A 26,094-nucleotide genomic window follows, 5' to 3' on the forward strand; every position below is an offset into this window, starting at 1 on the left:
CATATTGGTAAATTCTTTTGGAGATAACTTTTGGCGCCAGAAATGGAGTTTGTAGGAGGGAATATCAAAATTTCTGAAAATTATATATGGAATATTTATTACTTAACTATGGTTAATGCCTTGTTATAATTAATGAAAAGAATGAGAAATGCAACACACAAAAATAATTATAGGGAACCGTATGTCACGACCCAAACCGATGGGCCGCGACGAGTACCCGATGCCATACTCGGCCCGAACGTACCACTTTATAACTGTGAACTCTGGAGGGGAAACCCTAAACTTAGGTCGATGAGACCATACTCTGAATCATAAGGGAATACTAAATATTGGACGACCTGACATGACATGGAAACTTATACAAGTGACATACATGCCTATAAAACCAAAGTGATCACTCATACACTGAACATAGGCCGATAAGGCCATACAATTTTTATATACATGACATCTGTCTGCAAGCCTCTAAAAGTACATAAAATCATAAAGGTTGGGACAGGGCCCTGTTATACCAATCAATACATATCCAAAGCATACTGACCAAATAGGCAACTCCGGAGTAAGTGGAATGCACCAGCACCTCCGCTGAGCTGATAGCCTACTCGGAGGAATGTCAACCTATCAATTGGGACCTGCGGGCATGAAACGCAGCGTCCCAAGGCAAAAGGGACGTCAGTACAAATAAAGTACCGAGTATGTAAGGCAGGAAAGCATAAACAAGAATAGTAATATAAAGAGAGATAGAGGAGATACAACCTGTAACATCTGCGTGCCTCTGGGGCTATTGACATGATATGCATAATACATATATATAAATAAACTTTTAAAAACATACGCCTCTATAGGCATCATCATTATCATCATATCGTACCAGCCTCAAAGAGGACTCGGTAAAAACATACCCGACCATAATAAGGCTCGGTAGAATCGTACCCGGCCACGTGAAGCTCGGTAAATCCAACTGATCAGTGATTGCACAATAGATGTCGTACCCGGCCTACTATAGCGCGGCTCAGTATAGTAAAATAGATACTATATATAAATGCATGCTAGACTCATGGAATCACGTTCTAAACCTTTTGGAGTGACTTAATGTCGTTGCACCTTCAATTAATATTATGGACATCATACCATCAATATGAGCTTCTATAGGATTCAAGGATCATACATACTTGCTTAAAATAACTTTATAAGGAAAGAACAACATGGGCAACCTTAGTTTCTAGGAGTAGATCCGTTATGAAATAGCGTATTCATTTCACTTTAGATCATGCCAAAAGAAAGAGGGAAGTGCCTTAACATACCTTAACCATGGTGAGTCCTTAATACCTCCCAAGCTACTCTTCAAAAAACTCAACTCAATCTACCATTGCATATGGAGATTCAAAATCAGTGTTGAATAAAGACTAAGTCTGCAACTTAAACTTGTAGATCGTTTATATAAATTCGGGCAGCATCTCCCTTGTAGCAAGAGCCTCCTCCAATATCATATACCAACAAAAATTACCAGAGAATCCAGCAATACATAATTATCAATAACACAACACCATAAAACAACAACAAGTCATAACTATTTTACGACGAGCGACAAGCTCCAATTGGAATTCGTATACCCCATATCATCCCTTATAAACTTTTTAATTTAACTTAATAGTATCATTAACATGATAATGAAGTCATTCATCAATAATTCCAGCCTTATACCATATATCCATAACAAAGAAAATGATCCACAACTCCAATTATTCTTAATTAGCAACTTTATTCACTAGTTCATGTCTAATTCATCCATTTAACTTAACTAATGCCAAAATAACCTTAAGCGCATGTAGAAACACAATATAATTACCTCCTACAGTGGATGCAAGTCGAAATCCATGTTATATTTAGATTACAACAGCCCAACATACCCCAATTAATTCATACTAAAAACGATGACTATAGTAGTGTCCAACACCCCGAAAATATTACAAAGAATGACTAATCCATCACTTCGCCATTAAGTGGTGTTTCTCCACACCATTTATCTTCCAAAAATTTTATTAATGCAGCAAAATATACAGCCCAAAAGCTGCACGAAACAGCCCACAAAACAGTCCATTACAAATCAAATAACTCGAACTCACGGCTTTCGATCACCGTCCCGTGAGTTCTAACTATTATGAAATAAATTAATCAATCTTCCTTGATGTTTAAGAGCTTGAAAACATAAATTAGGAATTTTTATTAACCTCAAAATACCTTCCAAAACTCAAACTACAAAGAAAAAGAGAGGTTATATAGCGATATTTATATCGTGGGGATCGTTCTAGTGTTATTGCTTCGTGATTTCGTGCCTCGGACGATAATCTTGTTGGATAACCTTGTGGATAGCTTAAGGGTGAGGTTAAAAGTCTTATTTGGTCGAGCTCTATGGAATTATGAAGAAAGAGACGACATAGGAAGATAAATACCCATTTTGGTTGAAAAGTCAAAAAGTGCTACTTGGCACCATCTCATTGGCCCTTTTTCAAATACTTATATCTTTTTATCCGGATGTCGTATGAGTAAGAGAGTTGGAAACTACATTCCAAGACCTTCAATTTGGTATATAATATGTCCCAAAAAGACCTCATATAGCATACGAAATTTATTACTCAAAAAACTTAATTACAAGGCAAATCCTTAGTCGGTTTTTCCGCAACTTAAATCCGATTTTTCTCAAACTTTATAATTCATATACAAACATCATATATAGTCATATAATGGCTTTAAACTCATTTAAATCATGATTAAAAAGTCTCATATTCATCTTAACTTGCTTAACACTTCGGCAAACCTTTCTTGTCCTTGTAGAAGGATTTCATCCTGTTTGAGCTTACATCAATTGACTCACGACGTACTTTCAGGTACAAAAACATGGGTTGTAACATTATTCCCCCCTTTGGAACATTCGTCCTCGAATGTTGACTGATGCGCTTCTCATTCTCATACCATATGGCTCTTATGAATACTTTAATATTGTCCTTTGTCATCTAGGTAGTTGTTCTGTGAATAAATTTAAAATCCAGGGCATTCCCCCCTTTAGGACTATTCTCACCTCACGAATTATGGCCGGAGTTCTTCTAATCTCGTAACTTCGACTACCTTCTATGATGTATCCTATATGACTATGTCCTTTTATGCACGACTCTTCTCTCCTTTTTTTCCTCCAGCTTTTTGCCAATATCTTGGCTTCACTTTGTGAATACATATATAGAACTATGATATGATGTCCCTCTGGGCATATATAGGTATACTTAAGCTCTTCGCTTGGTACTTTGCTGAATGTACGACTATTGTTATATTTCGTTTTATAGCTTTGGTATTATTATCGAGGTGTTTTTTGTATAATTATTTATAATAGTGTATATGAGTGTATAAACACATCTTATACACTGTTATTCATTTTTATACACATTTATACAAGCGTCTGTAGACGAACTTATTCCACGATTTTCAGTTGCAATTCTTGTTCAAAACCAGTCCAAATCTCCATTAAATGACTTCAAATTTTATATACAACCTCCTTATGCTATTTCTAACAAGTCCAGATAACACCCACTCCAAATTTCTCACAAAATCAAATTCGAAATTTAAACCCACATATTTAAGCTTGTTAAAAATCTAATTTTTACCACCCAAATGGATTTGGTTTGTTAAAGTAATATTTGAGTCACAGTTACTGATTCAAAAATTAACTTAAAAGATTGAGAATCTTTTTTAAAAATTAAATAGTTATTTTGAGAACCTATTAGAATTGGATGTTGAATCTTAGCGTATTATTTTTGGGCTAGTTGGTTGTAAATTAAAATATGGGCTATAAAATTGGGGTTTTGACACAGTTACCCACAAAAATAAAACTATTTACCTTTGTCTACCCATTTGTTTTTCTACCCATAAACTAATTACATTTCCTACCCATAGTAGTTTTTGTGGGGAATTTTTTCTTTATTCTCCAATTCTTTTTTATTTCTATGCTTTTTTTTCTTTTCTCCTTTTCTTTTTTCTCGTTTTCTTCTTATTTTTTTCTTTTTTCCTTTTCTAATTTCATTTAACTTCTTTTTTTAACTTCTTTTTCTCTTCATAATCTAATTTCATTTACTGTTTTCACTATTTTTTATTATTCTTTTTTTATATTATTACTAAAGAAAAATTAAATTGTGTACTAATTAAATGTAGCTAATACAATCAAAAAATATTAACTAACATATGATACCAGTATAGTATATAGCTAATACCAATAGGGTATACAATTGTATGCAAAGAGTTAAAAATAATTTACTTCAATTATTAAACTGAAATAATATCAATTGTCAATAAAAATTTCAAAAAATTCTAAAAGGAACTAATTGTAAGAGTATACTGTTACATTATATAGCATACTATAATATTATTATTTTTTGCATTTTTAACTTGCCCCTCACGCTGAGTAAAAGCTTAAAGCAAATTAAAAAGGGAAAAGGCAAGTGAATTTACAGGTAATAAGTATACTATTATAGTGCCATACCCCAATCTTGGGAGGTTTGGTTGACACACGATGCCCGAAGGCCCGAGCGAACCAACCATGAGATATGATCTGAAATATAATAACCTGCAGGCAGAAGAGCCCAAAACGACATATATATATATATATATATATATATATATATATATATATATATATATATATATATAACCTAGGCCAACAAGGCTACAACAACAGTATAACAACTATCCAGAAGGCCGATAGGGCCATACAAAAAATATATATATGCAATGACCGCTAGTCTGCAAGCCTCTAAGAGTATAAGACAATCTCAACAGGGCGGGACAAAGCCCCCGACATGCCCAAAACTACACATATACATCTGTAATAGTACCTATGGACTCAAAGTCAGCAACTCCGAAGAAGTGGAGTGCGAAACCCAATGCTGATCCTAGGGGTCCTACTGAGAAGGCACACCGCTCTGTCTATCCGAACCTGTGGGCATGAACACAACGCATAAAAAGGCGTTAGTACGAAATATGCACTGAATATGTAGGGCGACAAGTGTAACATGAAAATTATAATTAACAAGAGAAGAGATATAGGGACAATTTGAATTCTGAAACTAGCCTCGATAGGAAACTAAAATTCAACATGGATATAAATGTATGCTCGTGGAATCGTCGCTCACTATCGCTACTTATAATATATCACATTATATAATAATAATAATCCCTCTGTGGGGCTATAATATCTATAACATACCCGACCATAATAAAGGCTCGGTAAAATCGTACCCGGCCACGTGAAACTCGGTAATCCCAACTGATCAGTGGTTACACAATAGGTGTCATACCCGGCCGTATATAGTGCGTCTCGGTAATGAAAGTAAATATATACATATATTAAATCATGAATTATATAAGTGCAATGCGAAACTAACCTTAAAAGACGTATTCTAAGAAGAGTCGAAGTGCCCTATCATCATTATTCCCCGACTATCATGGTTGTCGCTAAAATATTTAATTTTCAACTATGAGCCAACAAGTACTAAGAACATGAGAGTTATGTATTATGAGTACCTTTGAAGTAAGTGTTACTTATTCATGATTTATATGAACGTCGAAAGGAGAACGAGTAAAAAGGCTCTAGTTCTTTTTAAGCAAGGAACAAGGAAAACCGAGAATTCATAGATATTCTTTGAAGTAAGCAATCTATGAGAAAGGATCAGGTCTAAGCATCTTTATAAGTTGAAGGTGAAATAACTCGAATCCGACGAAACAATTCGATAAACGTTTATTCGAATTCTAGTCATGCCGAAAAATATAGCAAAAGCCCTACATATCTTGTCGATGGAGATATATACAATTTCCGAGACCTCAAAATCCTTAGGAATGATTTCCTACATAATATGAACCATTCAATATCAAATTCAAGCTCATATCTTATATAATTCTTCATTTAGACATTTAAGCGAACAACTTGCGGCCATGAATTTGTAGACTCTTTTGTAGTTTAATTTCCCCCCAACACACCACCAAATTTTTACTTTACTATATCTCCTCATCGACACGATTCCATCCATGTCTTCACAGATCCAAACAACACAATAAAACCATATAGAACAGCCCCAACAATCAAGTCATATTAAGAGAGGTTTCTTAAAAAATCAAGAACATTTCTATAGAGGTTTCAACTATTTCTTAGGAATTCTTATGGTAGAAGTTTACAAAGATCAAAGAGGAAGTTAAACCATACCTTATGTGACCATAATTACTTTAAATTCTAGATTACTTCAAGGCAGAGTCTTCCTACGAAAAGTGAAACACCAAAGAATTCACGATTCCGAAGTTACCATGGTGTTCTCCATCTTGAGGATGACTAAATTGTTGTTATGATTGGCTAGATGGATGGGAGGAGTTTGAGAGAAATCCATAGGTTTTAGGTTCTGTTTTGGAGAGGATAAAATGCAGGGGTTCTGTTTTAAATTGACCTAAATAATTGTTTTTAACTAAAACCGACTAAGCACACTGTTCCCGTAACAGTGTGCACCCATATACGAAATTGTTAATATCTCTCTACTCCAAAGTCATATTAACGAATGGTTTGTTGCGTTGGAAGCTAGACTCATAGACTTTCGATTCGGTCGGTAGAACACACCATAACTCCTAGTATATTGAGATAAAAGCTCATCAACATTTTATCCAAATTTCAGTGAAATTTAAAACCCGTAACTTGCGGCGATCTTTGTCGAATTTTTAATCATAACTCGAATGACTTCCAATCATAACGTATAACTATCGCATCATTTAAATATCTCATAGAAATTATCTTCCTATCGAATTAGCCCTTTTACAACATGATAACGCCGAATACACAAGGTGTAACATTCTCCCCTCCTTAAGAACATTTGTCCTCGAATGTTAGCGGTTAACCTAACTTCTGGAAAAAAAAAATTTAAAAATTTCGTCAGGGTTTCCCCTATAAATAAGACTATCCAAAACCTGTCATCAGCCCAAACATACATATCCAAGGCCACATAGGGCTACACATCATCATAATAACATCAACTTAGCCCCACACGACCGTTTACTTATACAATAATAATAATAATAATAAGGTTAGCCATAACGTAATTACCTCAGTTGTTACTGGTTGATATCTGTGTAACACCTGCCATATTTGTCTTAAGCATATCACCTAAAGTTTCAAATAAATGAGGGTATTTGGACTTCATTTCCTCCTCGACCTCCCATGTCATTTCTTCTACATTATTGTTCCTCCAAAGTACTTTTACTGAGGCTACCTCTTTAGTCCGTAGCTTACGGATTTGACGGTCAAGAATGGCAACAGGTATTTCTTCATATGACAAGTTCTCGGTAACTTGAATATCCTCAATAGGGATGATGCAAGAAGGATCACCTAAAAATTTGCGAAGCATGGAAACGTGAAATACCGGATGGATTGCATCTAATTCTGGTGGCAATTCAAGTTTGTAGTCTACTCGCCTAATTCTCTGAACAATCTGATATGGCCTGATATATCTAGGGCTGAGTTTTTCCTTCTTGCCAAATCTCATTACACCCTTCATAGGCGACACATTCAAGAATACCCAGTCTCCCACAGCAAATTCCAAGTCTCGACGTCGGTTATCTGAATATGATTTATGTCGACTTTGAGCTGTACGCAACCTTTCCTGGATCAACTTTACCTTTTCTATAGCTTGTTGTACCAATTCGGGTCTTAGCAACTTTGTCTCGCCAACATCAAACCAACCAATAGGAGATCTGCATTTCCTCCCATATAGTGCCTCATAGGGTGCCATCTGAATACCGGCGTGATAACTGTTGTTGTAGGCAAACTCAATAAGCGGTAAATGATCTTCCCAACTTCCCTTGAAGTCTAAGACACAAGCTCGCAATATATCTTCGAGCGTCTGAATAGTGCGTTCGGCTTGTCCGTCGGTCTGTGGATGAAATGCTATACTAAGGTTAACAAGAGTACCCAAACCTTCTTGAAAAGACCTCTAGAAATTAGTTGTAAATTGGGCACCTCTGTCAGATATAATAGAAAGCGGAACTCCATATAGCCGAACTATTTCCTTGATATACAGTCTCGCATAGTCTTCAGTTGAATAGGTGGTCCTAACTGGGAGAAAGTGAGCTGATTTCGTCAGCCTATCCATAATGGCCCAAATAGAATCAAACTTTCGGCGAGAATTGGGCAATCCTGTAATGAAATCCATATTAATCGATTCCCATTTCCAAGCCGGAATCTCAATATTTTGAAGTAGCCCTCCAGACTTCTGGTGTTCAGCTTTAACCTGCCGACAGTTGGGACACTGAGCCACAAATGTGGCTATATCTTTCTTCATGCCATTCCACCAGTATAGCTGACGAAGATCATGATACATTTTGGTTGAACTAGGATGAACTGAGTACCGAGACTGGTGCATCTCTGTCATAATTTGCTTACGAAGCTCCCCAACATTAGGTACACACCATCGGCCTTTATATTTTAGAATTCCATCATCAGATTGCTCGAATAACTGCTTCTTCTGAAAAGGGATGCTCTCTTTAATCTTGACTAGCTCCGGATCCTCAAATTGATGCATTTCTACCTCAGCTACCAGTGATGACCCGCAATATTTTGGACTACTATACCCTGGTCACCTGTATCATGTATCCGCACACTCAAGTTAGCCAATCGATATATCTCCTTAGTCATTTCTAATTTACCAGCTTCTACATGCTTCAAGCTGCGCATGGATTTATGACTCAACGCATCAGCTACCACATTCGCTTTGCTCGGATGGTATAAATTATCCACATCATAGTCCTTCAGCAATTTAAGCCACCTCCTTTGTCTCAAGTTCAACTCTTTCTGCTTAAATATATATTGTAAACTTTTGTGATCTGTATAGATATCCACATGAACACCATAAAGATAATAATGCCATATTTTCAAGGCAAATATAACGGTTGCTAACTCAATATCATGAGTCGAATAATTGTGTTCGTGCTTCCGCAACTGCCTCGAAGCATATGCAATAACTTTTCCATGCTGCATTAGAACACATCCCAATCCAACCCTGGATGCATCACAATATACCATATAACCTTCAGATCCCTCAGGAAGTGTTAGAATAGATGCCGATGTTAAGCGTTTCTTCAACTCATGAAAGCTCCTTTCACATGTATCAGACCATTGGAACTTAACAGCTTTGTGTGTCAATTTTGTCGTGGGAGCAGCAATAGAAGAGAAGTTCTCCACAAATCTCCGATAATAACCAGTTAAGACCAAGAAACTACAAACTTCCGTAGTAGTTGTGGGTCTAGGCCAATTTTGTACTGCTTCAATTTTCTGACCATCTACCTTAATACCTTCATCAGAAACGATATGCCCAAGGAAAGCCACTGAATTCAACCAAAATTCACATTTGGAGAATTTAGCATATAATTTTTGATTTTTCAAAGTCTGCAACACCACACGCAAATGATCCTCATGTTCTGCTTCTGATCGAGAATATACCAGAATATCATCAATGAAAACAATTACAAATATATCTAGAAATGGCTTGAAAACCCGATTCATTAAATCCATAAAAGCTGTTGGCGCATTAGTAAGACCGAAAGACATCACAAGGAATTGATAATGGTCATATCTAGTCCGGAAAGCCATTTTCGGAATATCTCTCTCCTTAACTCGCAACTGGTGATAGTCGGATCGAAGGTCAATCTTTGAGAAATACTTGGCACCTCGCAACTGATCAAACAAATCATTAATTCTGGGTAAGGGGTACTTGTTCTTGATAGTCACTTTGTTGAGCTGACGATAGTCAATACACATTCTTAACGAACCATCCTTCTGACAAACAAACACCACTAGTGCACCCCAGGGAGAAGTACTGGCCTGATAAAGCCCTTATTCAGAAGATCCTTCAACTGGGCTTTCAATTCTTTTAACTCAGCAGGAGCCATTATGTATGGAGGAATAGATATTGGCTGAGTATCTGGAAGCACATCAATAGCAAAGTCAATTTCTCTTTCAGGAGGAAGATCAGGAAGTTCATCAGGAAATACATCGGGAAATTCATTCACGACGGGAACCGATTGAAGGATTGGAGATTTCACCTCCATATCATGCACTCGTACCAAATGATAGATGTACCCCTTCAAAATCATCCTTCGAGCTTTAAGGTAAGAAATAAACTTCCCCTTAGGCGCTGCAGCATCACCTTTCCATTCAATAATAGGCTCACCTGGAAAATTAAAACGAACAATCTTTGTCCAGCAATCTACACTGGCATAACAAGAAGCCAGCCAATCCATACTCATAATGATATCAATATCAACCATTTCTAGCTCATGCAAATCAGCTAATGTATGGCGGTCATGAATCTTCACGTCACAACTTTGATATACCCGTCTAACTACAACAGACTCACCCATTAGCATAGATACCTCAAATGACTTATGCAACAATTCAGGCTCTCTATCCCATTTACTAGCAACAAAGGGGGAGATATACGACAATGTAGAACCAAGATCTATCAAGGCATACATATCGATAGAAAAGACGGATAGTATACCTCTAACCACGTCCGGAGATGACTCTAAATCCTGATGACTCGATAAAGCATATATGCAATTCTACTGACCTCCTGAACCAGAAGCTCCAAATCTTCTTCTACACCTGCCAGCTGATGTCTGCATACTCTACCTAGGAGGACGTACCGAAGAAGAAGCCCCTGCAGATGCCGTCGGCTAAGCCATACCCCCTCCACCTATCATCGGACAATGTCTCATAATATGACCTAACTGTCCACATGCATAACATGCATCAGAACCCTGGCGACATGGTCTAAAATGATTTCGGCCGCATCGATCACATCTAGGAAACTGAGGCCTCATTTGACTGAACTCGCCTCTAAACTGTGGACCTGGGGTCCGTGAACTCTGACCTGGACCAGAATAAGTTGTCCGATCATGTTGCCGTCCCTGAAACTGTGGTGGCGCACTGGCTACCAGATAAGATGGACGCCAGGAAACTGTGGCCTAAATCCACCTCGAAACTCTCCCGTGTTCCCTGCGAACCACGCCCTCTTCTGCTGGCCTCTATCATGCTCTCGATTGGCTCGTTGTTGCCTCTTGCGATCCTCTAGACCCTATGCATATGCTTGGGTACGGGCAATATCCATTCCTTGGTTTAGAGAAGCTATAGTGCACTCATTTATCAAGTGTGCCCCCAAACCACTAACAAACTGGTGTACCCGATCACTCAAATCAACAACAATCGTAGGAGCTTACCTAGCCAAAGAGTTGAACATCATGCTATATTCCCGAATGCTTATATTACCCTGTTCTAAGTGTAAGAACCTATCTCGTCAGGCTCATCGAAGCTCGATTGGCAAATATTGCTGTAAAAATGCCTCAAAGAACTCGTTCCATGTTACTGGTGGACCATTAGGCCCCCGAGTCTACTTCCAAGTCTCATACCATGTCACAACAATATCACGTAGTCTATAAGAAGTAAACTCCACTGACTCAACATCTGTGGCATGTATAATTTGTAAGGTCCATTGCATAAGATCCAAAAAATCCTGTGGGTCAGCATTAGGATCAACCACTGTAAATACTGGAGGATCCAAGTTGATAAAGTCCCAAACTCTCGCACTCACGGACCTATCAGCAATACCGAGGGTCTGGTGTTGGGCTTGGGAGGCCACTATTCGAGTCAACAATTGTACAATACTCCGCATATCTAGGTCCTAATCAGGAACAACTGGGAGAGGGACTGGAGGTACGTTAGCTCCTCTACACCCTTCCGGGGGTGGTGAGGGTGCTACCTTGGAAGCCTGAGAATCAGCCTCATTCTGTGGCTCATGTTGATCTACATTAGCAGGTGGCACCTGACTTGTGCCCTCTCCCGCCTCCTTATCCAACCTCTGAATAAATTTCATAGCCACTTATCGTCTCGTAGTATTAGGCATCACTGAGAAGGTAAACAAAAAGAGAATTAGGAATGAACACTTATGATTAGGCTCTATTGCATGATCTAGATCAAGAAGAAAGTAATAATCCTAAATGCCTAATAGCCTCTATAAGTGTGGTGCACAACACACCATAAACAAGATTCTACTAGACACGGCTTGCAGACTCACTAGGACTGACCTGCTTTGATACCAAGTTTGTCACACCCCAATCTTGGGATGTGTGGCCGACACCCAATGTCCGAAGGCCTGAGCGAACCAACCATGAGATATGATCTGAAATATAATAACCTGCAGGCAGAAGAGCCCAAAACAACACACACACACACACATATATAACTTAGGCCAACAAGGCTACAAAAACAGTATAACAGCTATCCAGAAGGCCGATAGGGCCATACAAAAAAAATAAATATGCAATGATCGCTAGTCTGCAAGCCTTTAAGAGTGTAAGACAATCTCAACATGGCGGGACAAAGTCCCCAACATGCCCAAAACTACACATATACATCTGTAATAGTACCTATGGACTCAAAGTCAGTAACTTCGAAGAAGTGGAGCGCAAAACCCAACACTGATCCTGGGGGTCCTACTGATGAGGCACACCGCTTTGTCTATCCGAACCTGTGGGCATGAACACAGCGCAAAAAAAGGCGCCAGTACGAAATATGTACTGAATATGTAGGGCGACAAGTATAACATGAAAAATGTAATTAACAAGAGAAGAGATATAGATACAATTTGATTTCTGAAACTACCCTCGATAGGAAACTAAAATTCAACATGGATATAAATGTATGCTCGTGGAATCGTCGCCCACTATTGCTACTTATAATATATCATATTATATAATAAATCCCTCTGTGGGGCTATAATATCCATAACATACCCCGCCATAATAAAGGCTCGGTAGAATCGTACCCAGCCACGTAAAACTCGGTAATCCCAACTGATCAGTGGTTACACAATAGGTGTCATACCTGGTCGTCTATAGTGCGGCTCGGTAATGAAAGTAAATACATACATATATTAAATCATGAATTATATAAGTGTAATGCGAAACTAACCTTAAAAGACGTATTCTAAGAAGAGTCGAAGTGCCCTATCATCATTATTCCCCGACTATCATGGTTGTCGCTAAAATATTTAATTTTCAACTACGAGACAACAAGTACTAAGAACATGAGAGTTATGTATTATGAGTACCTTTGAAGTAAGTATTACCTATTCATGATTTATATGAACGTCGAAAGGAGAACAAGTAAAAAGGCTCTAGTTCTTTTTAAGCAAGGAACAAGAAAAATCAAGAATTCATAGATATTCTCTGAAGTAAGAAATCTATAAGAAAGGAACATGTCTAAGCATCTTTATAAGTTGAAGGTGAAGTAACTCGAATCCGACGAAACAATTCAATAAACGTTTATTCGAATTCTAGTCATGCCGAAAAGTATAGCAAAAGCCCTACATACCTTGTCGATGGAGTTATATACGGTTTACGAAACCTCGAAAGCCTTAGGAATGATTTCCTACATAATATGAACCATTCAATATCAAATTCAAGCTCATATCTTATATAATTATTCATTTAGACATTTAAGCGAACAACTTGCGGCCATGAATTTGTAGACTCCTTTGTAGTTTAATTTCCCCCCAACACATCACCAAATTTTTACTTTACTATATCTCCTCATCGACACGATTCCATCCATGTCTTCACAGATCCAAACAACACAATAAAACCATATAGAACAGACCCAACAATGAGAGGTTTCTTAAAAAATCAAGAACATTTCTATAGAGGTTTCAACTATTTCCTAGGAATTCTTATGGTAGAAGTTTACAAAGATCAAAGAGGAAGTTAAATCATACCTTATGGGACCAGAATTACTTTAAATTCGAGATTAATTCAAGGCGGAGTCTTCCTACGAAAAGTGAAACACCGAAGAATTCATGATTCCGAAGTTACCATGGTGTTCTCCATCTTGAGGATGACTAAATTATTGTTATGATTGGCTAGATGGATGGGAGGAGTTTGAGAGAAATCCCTAGGTTTTAGGTTCTGTTTTGGAGAGGATAAAATGCAGGGGTTCTGTTTTAAATTGACCTAAATAATTTTTTTTTTAACTAACCGACTAAGCACATTGTTCCCGTAACAGTGTGCACCCCTGTACAAAAATGTTAATATCTCTCTACTCCGAAGTTGTATTAACGAACGGTTTGTTGTATTGGAAACTAGACTCATAGACCTTCAATTCGGTGGGTAGAATACACCATAACTCCTAGTATATGAGAGAAAATCTCATCAACATTTTATCCAACTTTCAGTGAAATTTAAAACCCGTAACTTGCGGCGATATTTGTCGAATTTTTAATCACAACTCGAATGACTTCCAATCTTAACGTATAACTATCGCATCTTTTAAATATCTCATAAAAATTATCTTCCTATCGAATTAGCCCCTTTACAGCATGATAACGCCGAATACACAAGGTGTAACATATAGCATATTGTATACTGTTACAGTATGTTGCATATTATTACAATATACTATAACAATATATTGTATACTAATAGTATATTGTTGTATATAACTATATAGTCCTATAGTATATTGTATACTATAGCGGTATACTGTTAGGTAACTGTGTTCTTTTTCGATTATTAAAATATAACGTTGCAGTATATTATAAACTATAATAGTATACTGTTGCAGTATAGCTATATACTCCTACAACATATTGTATATTGTAGCAGTATACTATTATGTAGCTATGTTCTTCTTCAATTTTCAACTAAAAAATTCGATCTCAATCACCTCAAATCAGATCCAAATGCTATCAAATTTCAGTATGAACTTCCAGAAGGTATTATTAGCAATATTTAACAGCACACTCTTTGAATCAAACAAGAAATCTTCAAAATAAAAATTTTAAATTCAAGAGCTTCAAGCCCAACAATGGTGAATATTCAAATACACATAAAAATTTAGACGGGGAAGATCGACAGCACAAGGTAAAAAGGTTTATATTTGTAGCATTTATCTTCAGTAAAAATTCTCTCAGAGTTCAATTAGATCATACTTGGTTTTGGAAATTTTTGTACTCTGACTTGTGCATTTAACTAGTTATTTTTTTTTAATTTATAAATTCTCAGTAATCCTTAATGGGAAGATTCTCAAAGGATGATATTACCATGGGACCATGCAAATCAATTGGTGTTAGCTCAATAAAAGTCAATTAATGTGTCACTGCGTCTGGGGTTGAGTCAAAAACCCATGTAAAGTTTTTTTCCAGAAAGTCGATAAAGAAGATGATTGCCTCTAACTATTCTGTTGTTGACTTAGTAGCATCTGGTTCTTTAGGGTCACTAATTATATGTGAATTCTTGGAGTCTTCCTATTTCGTTTTATTTAGTTGTTCATCAATTGAGGGGTCCGTCTTGCAGATGAACCTTATTGCTTTGATATTATTCATCGCTTTCATCTTTGGCCAAGGAGCGACTGGAATTAGCGGGTAAATAGTTTGGGCCCCATGGGTAGGAGTAGTAAATAGTTTGGGTCTGGACATTAAAGGGTAAATAGTTTGGAATTAATGGGTAGAAAGTGAAATTTTCTCTTATTGAAAAGTAGGGAGCCCAGTTATTCTAATATGAAATTTCCCCATAATTAATTAGATCTAGACCATTAATTTTAAAATGGTATAGGTGTCTCCTATCCAAGCAAGAACTGGGGAAATGGAGGTAATAGGAAATGGAGAGGAGTGAAATCCAAGGTACTCTATCTATTTCATGGTTACGTGAATGGTTTGGAATACCATATCAAAATATATTATTTATGTGGATTTGGACATAATTTTTCAAATTTAATGAATAAAATGTACATAAATTTAAGTACGCCTTTGACAATATTGGCCCAGTGGTGTCCGGATAAACTTAAGATAAGAATTATTTGATTTTTTATTATTATTTTTGACTTTATTAGAGGTTGAATCTTGATATTCTATAATTGCACCTAGCTAGTTAGATAGAATACACCCTTGGATGTAAAACAAGTTTGGTGGGAAGTTTCCTAAACGTGGTTTCTTCACTAAAGTACTCTCACAACGGATTGTTTTCTATTTTAAGAACGGAAAAGGTCCAAAAATATTCCTAAACTATGGTACATAGTTCACTTATGTCCTCCGTTAGTAAACTAGGCCAAAAAAATCCTCCTCGTTAGAAAAATGGACCACTTAATGGCTTCAATCTAACGGCCCATTCCGATCAGCACTTTGTATCCTACATGACATCCACATAAACCATGACATGGCTGCCACATAAGCGGGCCATTTCATAAATCCGCTCCAGTTCCAAATAAGCGGATTCCAAATATCAACGCGAAGGCAGAAGACCCCCATTCCCAAACCAAAACCTAAGTGCCTCCATGTCTATTCTTCCATGGCGATTTGAGAGGTGAGGGGATGAAAAAATCGAGCAAGGTTTAACAACACAAATTGAAGATCAAATTTCCACATTTCTGCTCCAATTTTCACATTTCTGCTCCAATTAAGTATATATTAACTCTTTTATGCAATTCATCAAACACCTTGTGTGCGTGCTTTTGTGAGTTAAACCACTTTAGTAAAGGGTTATATCAACTCACCTCAAAACTTCTTGAGCCAATACGTAGACCCCAGTCCAATTTATACCCGTCAAACAATCGATTCTACAACAACCAGTGCATTTTAATCAATTTTAAAGTTTCAGACCTAAACATGAAGTTTACTGTTGGTATAGAGGAAGAAGGGAATTAACTATTCAATTCTTACCTGTTACTACTTTAGGATAATTGACAATAGAAAATTTTATATACCTGAGTTCAAGAATAAGTGATTTGTAACGAACCCTAGAACTTCCCGTTGCTTGCGTGAGTATTAAGTAGCAAGGCTGCCTCTGCTCTGTTTTGTAGCGTTATGTTTCTTTTTTCCAAGGTTTGCGTGAAAGAACAGAAGGTTTAGACTTCTGTTTTGTTCGAATAAGAGTTCTTAACAGACTTGTTTAAGGCTTTTCTTATTTTCTTTGTTTTTAGCCTTTTTTTTCTTGCCTTTTGAAAGGCAGATACCTTCATCTCTTTTGTTTCTATAAGGCTTTAAGCCTTTGTTTACAATAGCCCCTTTATGGGCTTTAGGTTTAATTTCTATTTTTTTTTACTTAACTAATAATTAATGATACCCACTTTTTAATAATTAATAATATTAAAAATTATTAATATTTTCCCTAATTGTATGTCCAATATATATATACACACACACACACACACACACACACACATATATATATATATATATATATATATATATATATATATATATATATATATATATTTCACTATAGGCAAGATAAAATAATAGTAATAATAATAATTCAGTTCTATAATTAGCTTATCTTGAAACTTTTATAAATTTGAGGAGTGTTACATTTATGGGATTCATCTTCTTTTGTCGAATTAGGTCGTTCTTGATTTTTATTGTTTATGTACAAAATCAGAACTACTGTAATTTCTAATAATGGTGTAGGTTAATTCTTGTGAGTATTTTGAATGGATTGACGAAGAGCTCCCTCGTCGAGCAGTGATCAGGTAAGCTTTCCAGAACTTTTCACCTCTAAGAGGCATCAACTTGGCCCTATATGTCATCAGGTAAGCTTCCTTACTGTGCCACCAACTAATTTCAGTCATTGGATCATCTTTCTCGTATTTTAGTGCCCTGATGGTATGAGGGCATGGGAGGCCAGTCAATTGCCAGGATCTACAAGTGCATTTTTTCTCCACTAGGTTCACTGTATGTCTATCACCACCCTCGGAAACCTCATAACCAGTTTCAACATTGAAATGAACAGTACATAAGTTGGCTACCTCCAAATAAGCAGCATACAACTTCATGCAGTTAGGACTAAAGTCACATCTCCATGTTCTAGCTTCTTCTTCCTTCTCTCTCAACCTGTTCATGACCTTGATTCTAATATCCTCAAGCATCTTCAGGATAAGCTTGCCTCTTGCTTCTAAGATCCAAGAGTTGAAGGACTTTGTAAAATTATTGTCCATCATCTGATATTTGCACAATGTATCAAAGTATGACATACACCAATTCTGTGGTGGATACCTAAGCAACTCCTTGACAATATCAACAGACAATTCACCAAGATTCTTTAGTTGATCTTTAAAGTCCTCTTCATAAGTGCTCCAAGCAGACCACCATAGATATTTCTTCATCTCTCCTGAAATTCTGATCCTCTTACTCCAGTTGGCATCAATATGCCTCACACAAAACCTATGATTTGAGAGAGGGAGGACAATTCTTACTGCTTCCAACAAACCCTGCACATGTAAATTTAAACAGAATTAACTATATAATAACTTAAAAATAACTGGAATAGTCAGTTAAACAAAATCATAAGTTGTACATTTTGCATATCAGACATAAAGGTAATACTGGTTCCATCTTTCAGATTCAATGAGTGCTTCAACAGCTCCAGAAACCATGTCCATGTCAAGGTGTTTTCCCTATCAACTACAACCCAAGCCAAGGGATAAAAATGATTCTGACAATCTTGTGCAACATCCACCAATAATTGCCCCTTGCAATGACCTTTTAAGAAAGTCCCATCTAGTCCAATGAATGGTCTCAACCCTTGTTTGAACCCCAACTTCATTGCATTGAAGCATATGTACATTCTAAGAAATCTTCTTTTACCTTCAGCCATGGCATCTTTTGATAAATTGATAACCACATCACTACCGGGATTGCTCTCCCTAATCTCATTTGCATATGCTTCTAATCTGTTATAGTCATCTAAAAAGCTTCCTTGCAATTGCTAAAGTGCCATCCTCTTAGCCCTTTTCAATGTGGAGTTATGTACATTCAATGAAAATTGATTTTTCAAATCTAGTTTCATATCCTTTATCTTGTACTTGGGGTTATTCTGTACCTTACTCCTGAAATATTCAGCTAAAGTTTTTGTTTTGGCTCTAGGATTCTCAAATACATCTTCACAGTTGTGCTCTGTCTTCAATGTTTTTATCTTAAATCCAGGACCCTTCTTATCTTCAGAAATGAGGCATACAAAAGGGCAGCCTACTACACATCTATACCTTACTCTTATTTTATCACTTTTTCTAAGCTTCAAAGGTTTGGAATTTGTAATAGCATAGAAGTTCATGACTTTTTTTGGCCTCTTCCAAGTCCTTAAATGTCATAGACTTATCAAGCTCTTTGTAGTGACTAAGCTTATCGTTAACTTCTTTACCCTTTTGCATCCTAAGTAACTCTAATTCTTCAAAATCATATTCACTAGCATCTGAACCATAATCTGAACTTTTATCACTATCAGATTCACAATCAGTACCTAATTCACACTAATATTGAGCTGAAATTGGCTCTTCATGGTCCCCCATATTGAAATATCTATAATAAAGACACAGAAGAAAACATAGATGGACCACATGAATAATTTAACAACTTTGACAATAAAATATTGAACATACAATAAATTACTGCATAAAATATAGTGGAAGAATAAAGCACACACTTTAAGAGATAAAACACATGTTTTGTCGATTTCAAACCACAGTGGAAAGCAAAAACAAAAACACTGTCTTTAAGAAGAAATGCACATGATTCTGTCGATTTCAACAACCCAACCTTTACCACACTATGATAAAAAATGTGAAAAGGATACTTGCAACCAAAAACGATGTACACCTAGGGCACAAATTGACACCACATAAGAAAACAACAAAGATAACAAACAAAAAGAGTACAAGACCCACATGCAAACAATATACACTAGAAGCCAGGATCAGAAATACCAGACAAAACCTTAGAAAATTACAAAAACAAATTGAAGTTCGAGACAGAGACCCGATAAATAGAAGGGAAAATTACCTGAATATCTTGAGATGATCTTCAATTTGTGTTGTTAAATCTTGCTCGATTTTGTCATCCCCTCATCCCTCAAATCGCCATGGAAGAACAAACATGAAGGAACTTAGGTTTTTGTTTGGAAATGGGGGTCTTCTACCTTCGCGTTGATATTTGGAATCCGCTTATTTGGAACTGGAGCGGGTTTATGAAATGGCCTGCTTATGTGGCTGTCATGTCATGGCTTATGTGGATGCCATGTAGGATACAAAGTGCTGATAGGAATGAGTCGTTAGGTTGAAGGCATTAGTGGCCCATTTTGCTAACGAGGAGGATTTTTTTGGCCCAGTTTACTAACGGAGGATATAAGTGAGCTATATACCATAGTTTAGGGATATTTTTGGACCTTTTCCGTTTTAAGAAACCATTTCTTTCTTGTAGTTACTTTATTATATCTTCATCCATTATGAAGTTAAGTGGATAGCATTCTAAATTGTGTCTTCACTAAATATAGAAAAGGAGAATTCGGTGCATTAAATATCTCATATTCACGTAGAAATCGGGAAGAGCCCCTACCCTTAAGGGTGTGATGTAGACATTCTATCATAATACAGGCATTAGTGATTGCTTCTGCGGCTCAAATCTATAACCCAGAGGCGGAGCCAGGATTTAAAGCTAATGGGTTTGTGATTCTATTCCTTCTAAGTTACTGGATTCTAAATTAAGAATTTGTACATATTTAATAAATTTTTAAAGGCAAATATAGAGTTTGGACCAAAGCTACTGGGTTCGGCCGAATCTGTGTTCGAAGCTCTAGCTCCGCCCCTGTTATAACTTATAGGCCACACAAAGCAACTGCTTCTACTACTCGACTCTGTAATTTATAGGTCATAGAGAAACAATTTTACCGTTGCTCCAAGACTTCCCGTCTTCATTAAATATCTTTATATAAAATGAAATGGACAAACATTCTTCTTTTAATAACCCCAAATCTGAGTTTTTCAAACCATAAAATCATAAAAATTCATTTAATATGAGGAGCCAAACTAGCAGTGTAAGTTGAGGAAATTGAATTTAATTGTCGCCTTTGATAATTTATTCCTGATGGTCACCTTAGTTTAAAAAAAAAGATTATGCATTTTCATAAATAAATAAAAAAACGGAAAAAGTAAAATTAAAGCAGGTTATCTTTTTTATGCGATTACAGTTAAATAAAAATTCTGCAATTCCTCATCCCTTTTCCGTCGTTTTCCATTTCTCTACAAACATAAGTAAACCCCGCAATTTCTCCTCAAAAATATTTTATACATGTTAGAGGTATAAAATATTCAATTGCCAAAATACAAGGACAGATAATGACTTCATCCAATTTTCAATAATTGGTATTAGCATAGGAAACATCAATGTTTTAATAACCAAAAAATCCTCAAGTGAGATGTACCTAACTCACACATCACGCGTCGTGCTCTTAAGGTCAAAGTGCTGGTGGCTAATAAAGATACATATCATTAACAATGATTAAGTGTAAATCTTATGTTAAAAGCACATTTCAAAACTTGACTGAAATCTGATTATCAAACTATGATGCTAAAATAATGTAGTACTAAACTACCTAAAGAAAAGGAAAGACCAAATTTGAAGTTTGATTGCTTCTTGTGAGAGTTTTTCAATCACATTAAATACCATTAGGAACAACATAACAGAATATTTGAAGCTAAAAGATTAGGCCATATAAATTACATACAATTGAACTTCAGTTAATGTCAAATACATAGAACATTCAGTTTCCATTAATCATCTGGGAAACCAAGATATCTATTAATAAGTTTAGCAACTGGCTTTGCATCACCTGGTTGATATGGAACAAGAGACCCCGGATCCATATCCGAGATAGTCTTGTATAACGTTTGTGGACGAGCACAATACAAATGTTTTCTCTCAGCCAGTTCTTCTGCGAGTTCGCTTTGATGGTTGTCCATTAGATCCTCATTGACTACCACTATTAACGGTTTGCCCAGCCGTAATGTCTCAAATATGCTCCCAGAACCTGCAGCACTTTCAAATGTGTGATTACATAAGCCTTACCTTTTTAATCCATTTTCTACTGTCTCTAGTTAATCTGAATCAAAGTTCTCAAAGCATGCACGTCTTTAATTAATGATGGTGTCTGGGCGAGCTTGAGCGCACCTCAACTATTCCACTGGATACCTGCTACCTCCCACCAATACAGCTCTCTGGTAATCAAGACTTGGATATATGTGAAGAAGTCACCTAACAACATGCCACCTCAGAACAAAGTGCAGGAACTTTCGCCAATCATATGTCTTCTGAGGCCACTAGCAGCCGTAAACATTTGCTAGCAGAGAACTTAACAGAGGTTGACGCTATATCTCATCATGAGATAACATCTTAAGGGAAACAGACCATTTCCACACATTAGGAAACTTGATTCCCTCAATGTTTCTACGTTAGTTATCCAGACCATTGGAACAGTATGAAAATGTTCAAGTGTCTCAATGAGAGAAAGCTAACACTAGGTTTTGGCATCTGCAATTGACATGTCCTTTTTTTTTTGTTCTGCTTTGTACTACTATTATTTGGGTCTATATATGAACTAATTCCCTAGTCAGAGCAAATGTATAGGCTATAGCCACTTCATTCCAACAATGATATCCAAAAGGCTAATTGCTCTGATCCGGTTAGAGGGGGGAGTAGAGGAAGAAAAGTAAAGGAGACTGTGAAAGCCAAAGACAGGAGAAAGTACCAAGAAATACACTAAATGTATAATGCTACATTTGTCGTCAGCCATGAATTACCTGCGTGGCTGATAACAAGTGATGCTGACTTCAAGTAGTCAGCTATGCTTGATGAAAATGTGAAGTAGTCCAGAGCTGGGGAACCATTTTCAGCAGTCGACTGGAAAGATTACAGCAAGATATATAAGACAAGAAATAAATGAGTATTTACCAGGCAAAAAGAATGGTCGAGTGATTGAGTAAATTTTGCACAGGTAGTTGGTTATATGTGAGCGACTGAGTATGTGCAGGAGTTCAGTAGAGAACTCAAAAGAGATTTCATATAAGATTGGAATAAAGCTTAACAGAAAAAGCCAGTCACGGAAACCTAATATGGTCCTTAAGTTTAATGAGATGCTAGCACTCAAACGAACCCAAATGTAATGCCACGTCACACTTTCCCGATCTATCCTTTGGATTGTCCTTCATAGAGAAAGTTGAGACTCGATAACCTCATTTATGATCTCAGCTTCTTTAATACTTCAGTTCACTAAAGCCATTTTCCGTGACTACACAGATTAAAGCTACATATCCAAGCATTTCCAAACATAAATTCTTCACCAGAACTTTCGATTTTCAGAATTCAATTAAACAGACCTACCTCCCCTAAACGAATACACAATTTGCACACATATAACTTCTTCTGCTGCACTGTGCAAAATTGTATCGTTGGACAGGGTTAATATCCCTTAGCTTAGAATTTTCAAGACAAGTTACGCTTTCCTTTTCTCTAATGATCTATTTTCCCATTTAAACATATCATCTGAATGTCCTTGTCCAATCTAAGTCTCACATCTGAGAAGAATCCTAAACTTTCTTCGCAGCAAGAAAATAAAAACAAAAACAAACAGAGATTATTTCCAAAATCCTGGTAAAACCAGTAATTCTGCATCATTTTTCAATCACTAACTCATACTCCCTCTGTTCCATTTCACATGGCACTACTTTCTTATTAGTCCGTTCTAAAAAGAATGAAACCTTTCTATATTTGGAAACCATTTAACTTTAAATTTCTCATTTTTCCCTTAATGGTTTTATAGCTACAAAAATCTCATGGCATGTTTAAGACCACGTCTTTTAGCTGACTGATGAGTGTCAAAGATAGATGTGTCATGCCACATGAAGAAAGCTGTCAAGCATTGAATGAAGGGAGGGTGGCTCGGGCAAGGTTGTCGGAGCACGCCCGCCAAACTTCAAAGGTCTTTCTTTTTTCTTAAATCTCTGTGCCTTGTCAAACTAAACAACAACAATAACCCAGTGGAATCCCACTAGTGGAGTCTGGAGAGGGTAGTGTGTGCGCAAGCCTTACCCCTACCCTGGGAAGATAGAGAGGATGTTTCCGGTAGACTCTCGGCTCAAGACAGACAAAAGAAACAGTAGAAACAAGTAGTGTCAACAAATAGGCCAGAAAGATAATAACAACAATCTCAAAGCGTCTTGTCAAACTATATCACATAAATTAAAATGGAGGAAGTAGTTCTTTCACTTAATTAGCCAACTCAAGTTTTTTCTTTCTCCTTTTTGCTAAAATCAAGGAGATATGAAACAACTTTTTTGGATCTAAAACTAGAGCAGAAATTGAAAAGCTGAAACTTTTAGCACAAATGTGTTTAGAGAAAAACATATATACATAAAAATATCAAATTACCTTTGTGGGAATGTACGATCCGCGCCCCATTTGAATAAGAATATCAGTGTAACCTTTCTTGAATAATTCATTCTTAACTTCTGTTGTATCCACTGCTCTTACTAATGCATCAAAACAAGTCGTCCCGACTGTCAGAAAAACTAATCTTTTTTCCTTCACAGTATCATTTCTCTCACCCATTTGGTTATTTTCAAGATTCATTTAAGAACAATTCAAAGCTGCAATTAACATAAGGCATATATTATAATAACTATTAAAGATTGAATTTTTACTGCTCAAATGCAATTAACATATACTAAAGATTGACTTTTTACTGCTCAAATGCAATCAACATATATTATAGAATGAATTTTTACTGCTCAAATGCAATCAACATATATTAAACATTGAATTTTTACTGCTCAAATGCAATTAACATATATTAAGGATTGAATTTTTACTGCTCAAATGCACTTAACATATATTAAATATTGAATTTTTACTGCTATACAATTAACAAATATTAAAAATTGAATTTTACTGCTCAAATGCCATTATATATATATATATCATCACAATTTCAAGAAAATATTAACCAGTAATAATTACAATGAAATATGCAAGAAAAACAGTACTATAATCCAATTTAACAAGATTTTGTTTTTTAAAATTGGAGATTATGGTTAAAAACAGGTAAAATTTGTAAAGGAGTGAGATGCAGAAACTCACAATTTGATTTCGTCGGAGAAACTGAACGGCGATGAGAAACTGAAAGTTTATTTGGGCCTGCTACTTGGGCCATCGACTTTCTAGTTAAATGGACCCTAGCTTAATCTTTACACAAATAGCCAGCTATACTCATTATTTACTTTTTTAACCAGTGTATATGGATTACACACTAATTATACAAATTATACATATTTTATATCTGAATTATTTATATATTATTCATCCATCGGCTACTTTAAGTTTAAGCGGTTGGGTGTAAGGCTATTAAGTTAATTCTTCTCATCCCCCAACCGTTTATACTAAAAATAGTTGGCGCATGTATAATATATGTATAATTCATATATAATATGTGTATAATCAGATATAATCTATCTACACCAGCTAAAACAATAAATAGTGAATCCAGCCGGCTATTTGTGTAAAGATTCATTTTTATTTATATCTTTTTAAGAAGGGTTCATATCTTCTTTTTTATTTGATCCATAGATTATATCACATGAAATATATATTTGTATATATGATTTTATACAAATTAATCTAAGGTGAGAAATTAGTTATAAATCTCAAAATCTTATACATGAAAAGGTCTCTACATGTGCTATATACTCATCTTATAATTAACAAACTAATCCATAATCACTTGTAGTTTCTGCACAAACTACGTACTAGTTAATTAATCATATTATGTCGAGATATTCATTTTTTTTTTTGGTTAGAAGATTTCCATTCCTATTACACCCTTTTTTGAATTAAAGTTCACTTTATTTTTATTTACATGCCAAAATTGCGAAAATCAGGTAGTAGAATTTCTGTTAGAACTATATTTGGCATAAAATATTGCATATTAGAGAGTCATATACGATAGTCCCGTGATTGCTAATTTATTGTAAACTGATTTGTCTTTGGAAATCAAATATAGTAAAATTATCAAATGCAAGAAATCAACAACTATATTTGGTATAATATCATGCCTAATTGGAGCAAATCATATCATAATCCCAATAACATCGCCAATTTGTTAAAAATAATTTGTCTTCAGTACCAAAATGGTATCATAATCAAATCAAGA

General features: G+C 36.0%; 1 protein-coding gene and 1 long non-coding RNA gene across 3 annotated transcripts; both read right to left on the minus strand.

The window, feature by feature from the left end:
* Window positions 1–4,751: 4,751 nt before the first annotated feature.
* Window positions 4,752–17,059, minus strand: LOC142162619 (uncharacterized). The gene is made up of 3 exons (XR_012693843.1): window positions 16,829–17,059; window positions 16,619–16,681; window positions 4,752–4,981 (listed from the first exon to the last, which is right to left on the minus strand). It is a non-coding gene; the product is annotated as an uncharacterized LOC142162619 (long non-coding RNA).
* Window positions 17,060–21,530: 4,471 nt separating this feature from the next.
* On the minus strand, window positions 21,531–25,111 carry LOC107775807 (uncharacterized). 2 transcript variants are annotated; one of them, XM_016595587.2, is made up of 4 exons: window positions 25,026–25,111; window positions 24,318–24,535; window positions 22,691–22,790; window positions 21,531–21,921 (listed from the first exon to the last, which is right to left on the minus strand). In XM_016595587.2, the coding sequence occupies exons 2-4, from the start codon at window positions 24,516–24,518 to the stop codon at window positions 21,665–21,667; spliced, it is 558 nt and encodes a 185-aa protein (XP_016451073.1). In that variant the 5' UTR covers window positions 24,519–24,535; window positions 25,026–25,111; the 3' UTR covers window positions 21,531–21,664. The 2 variants fall into 2 exon arrangements, with proteins under 2 accessions (XP_016451073.1, XP_075076239.1); XM_075220138.1 differs by lacking the exon at window positions 25,026–25,111 and having other exon boundaries at window positions 21,532–21,921; window positions 24,318–24,831.
* Window positions 25,112–26,094: the final 983 nt, after the last annotated feature.

The sequence above is a fragment of the Nicotiana tabacum genome, chromosome 8 (genome assembly GCF_000715075.1).
Source record: "Nicotiana tabacum cultivar K326 chromosome 8, ASM71507v2, whole genome shotgun sequence".
In the NCBI taxonomy this organism is placed as follows: domain Eukaryota; kingdom Viridiplantae; phylum Streptophyta; class Magnoliopsida; order Solanales; family Solanaceae; genus Nicotiana; species Nicotiana tabacum.

What these genes read in the sequence shown, in the direction of transcription:
- LOC107775807 (XM_016595587.2), bottom strand. Translation starts at nt 24,518, where the DNA reads ATGAATCTTGAAAATAACCAAATGGGTGAGAGAAATGATACTGTGAAG. An exon ending in GATCGTACATTCCCACAAAG is followed by an intron (nt 22,791 to 24,317) that starts GTAATTTGATAT and finishes TAATCTTTCCAG; the next exon opens with TCGACTGCTGAAAATGGTTC. An exon ending in ACTTGTTATCAGCCACGCAG is followed by an intron (nt 21,922 to 22,690) that starts GTAATTCATGGC and finishes AAAGTGCTGCAG; the next exon opens with GTTCTGGGAGCATATTTGAG.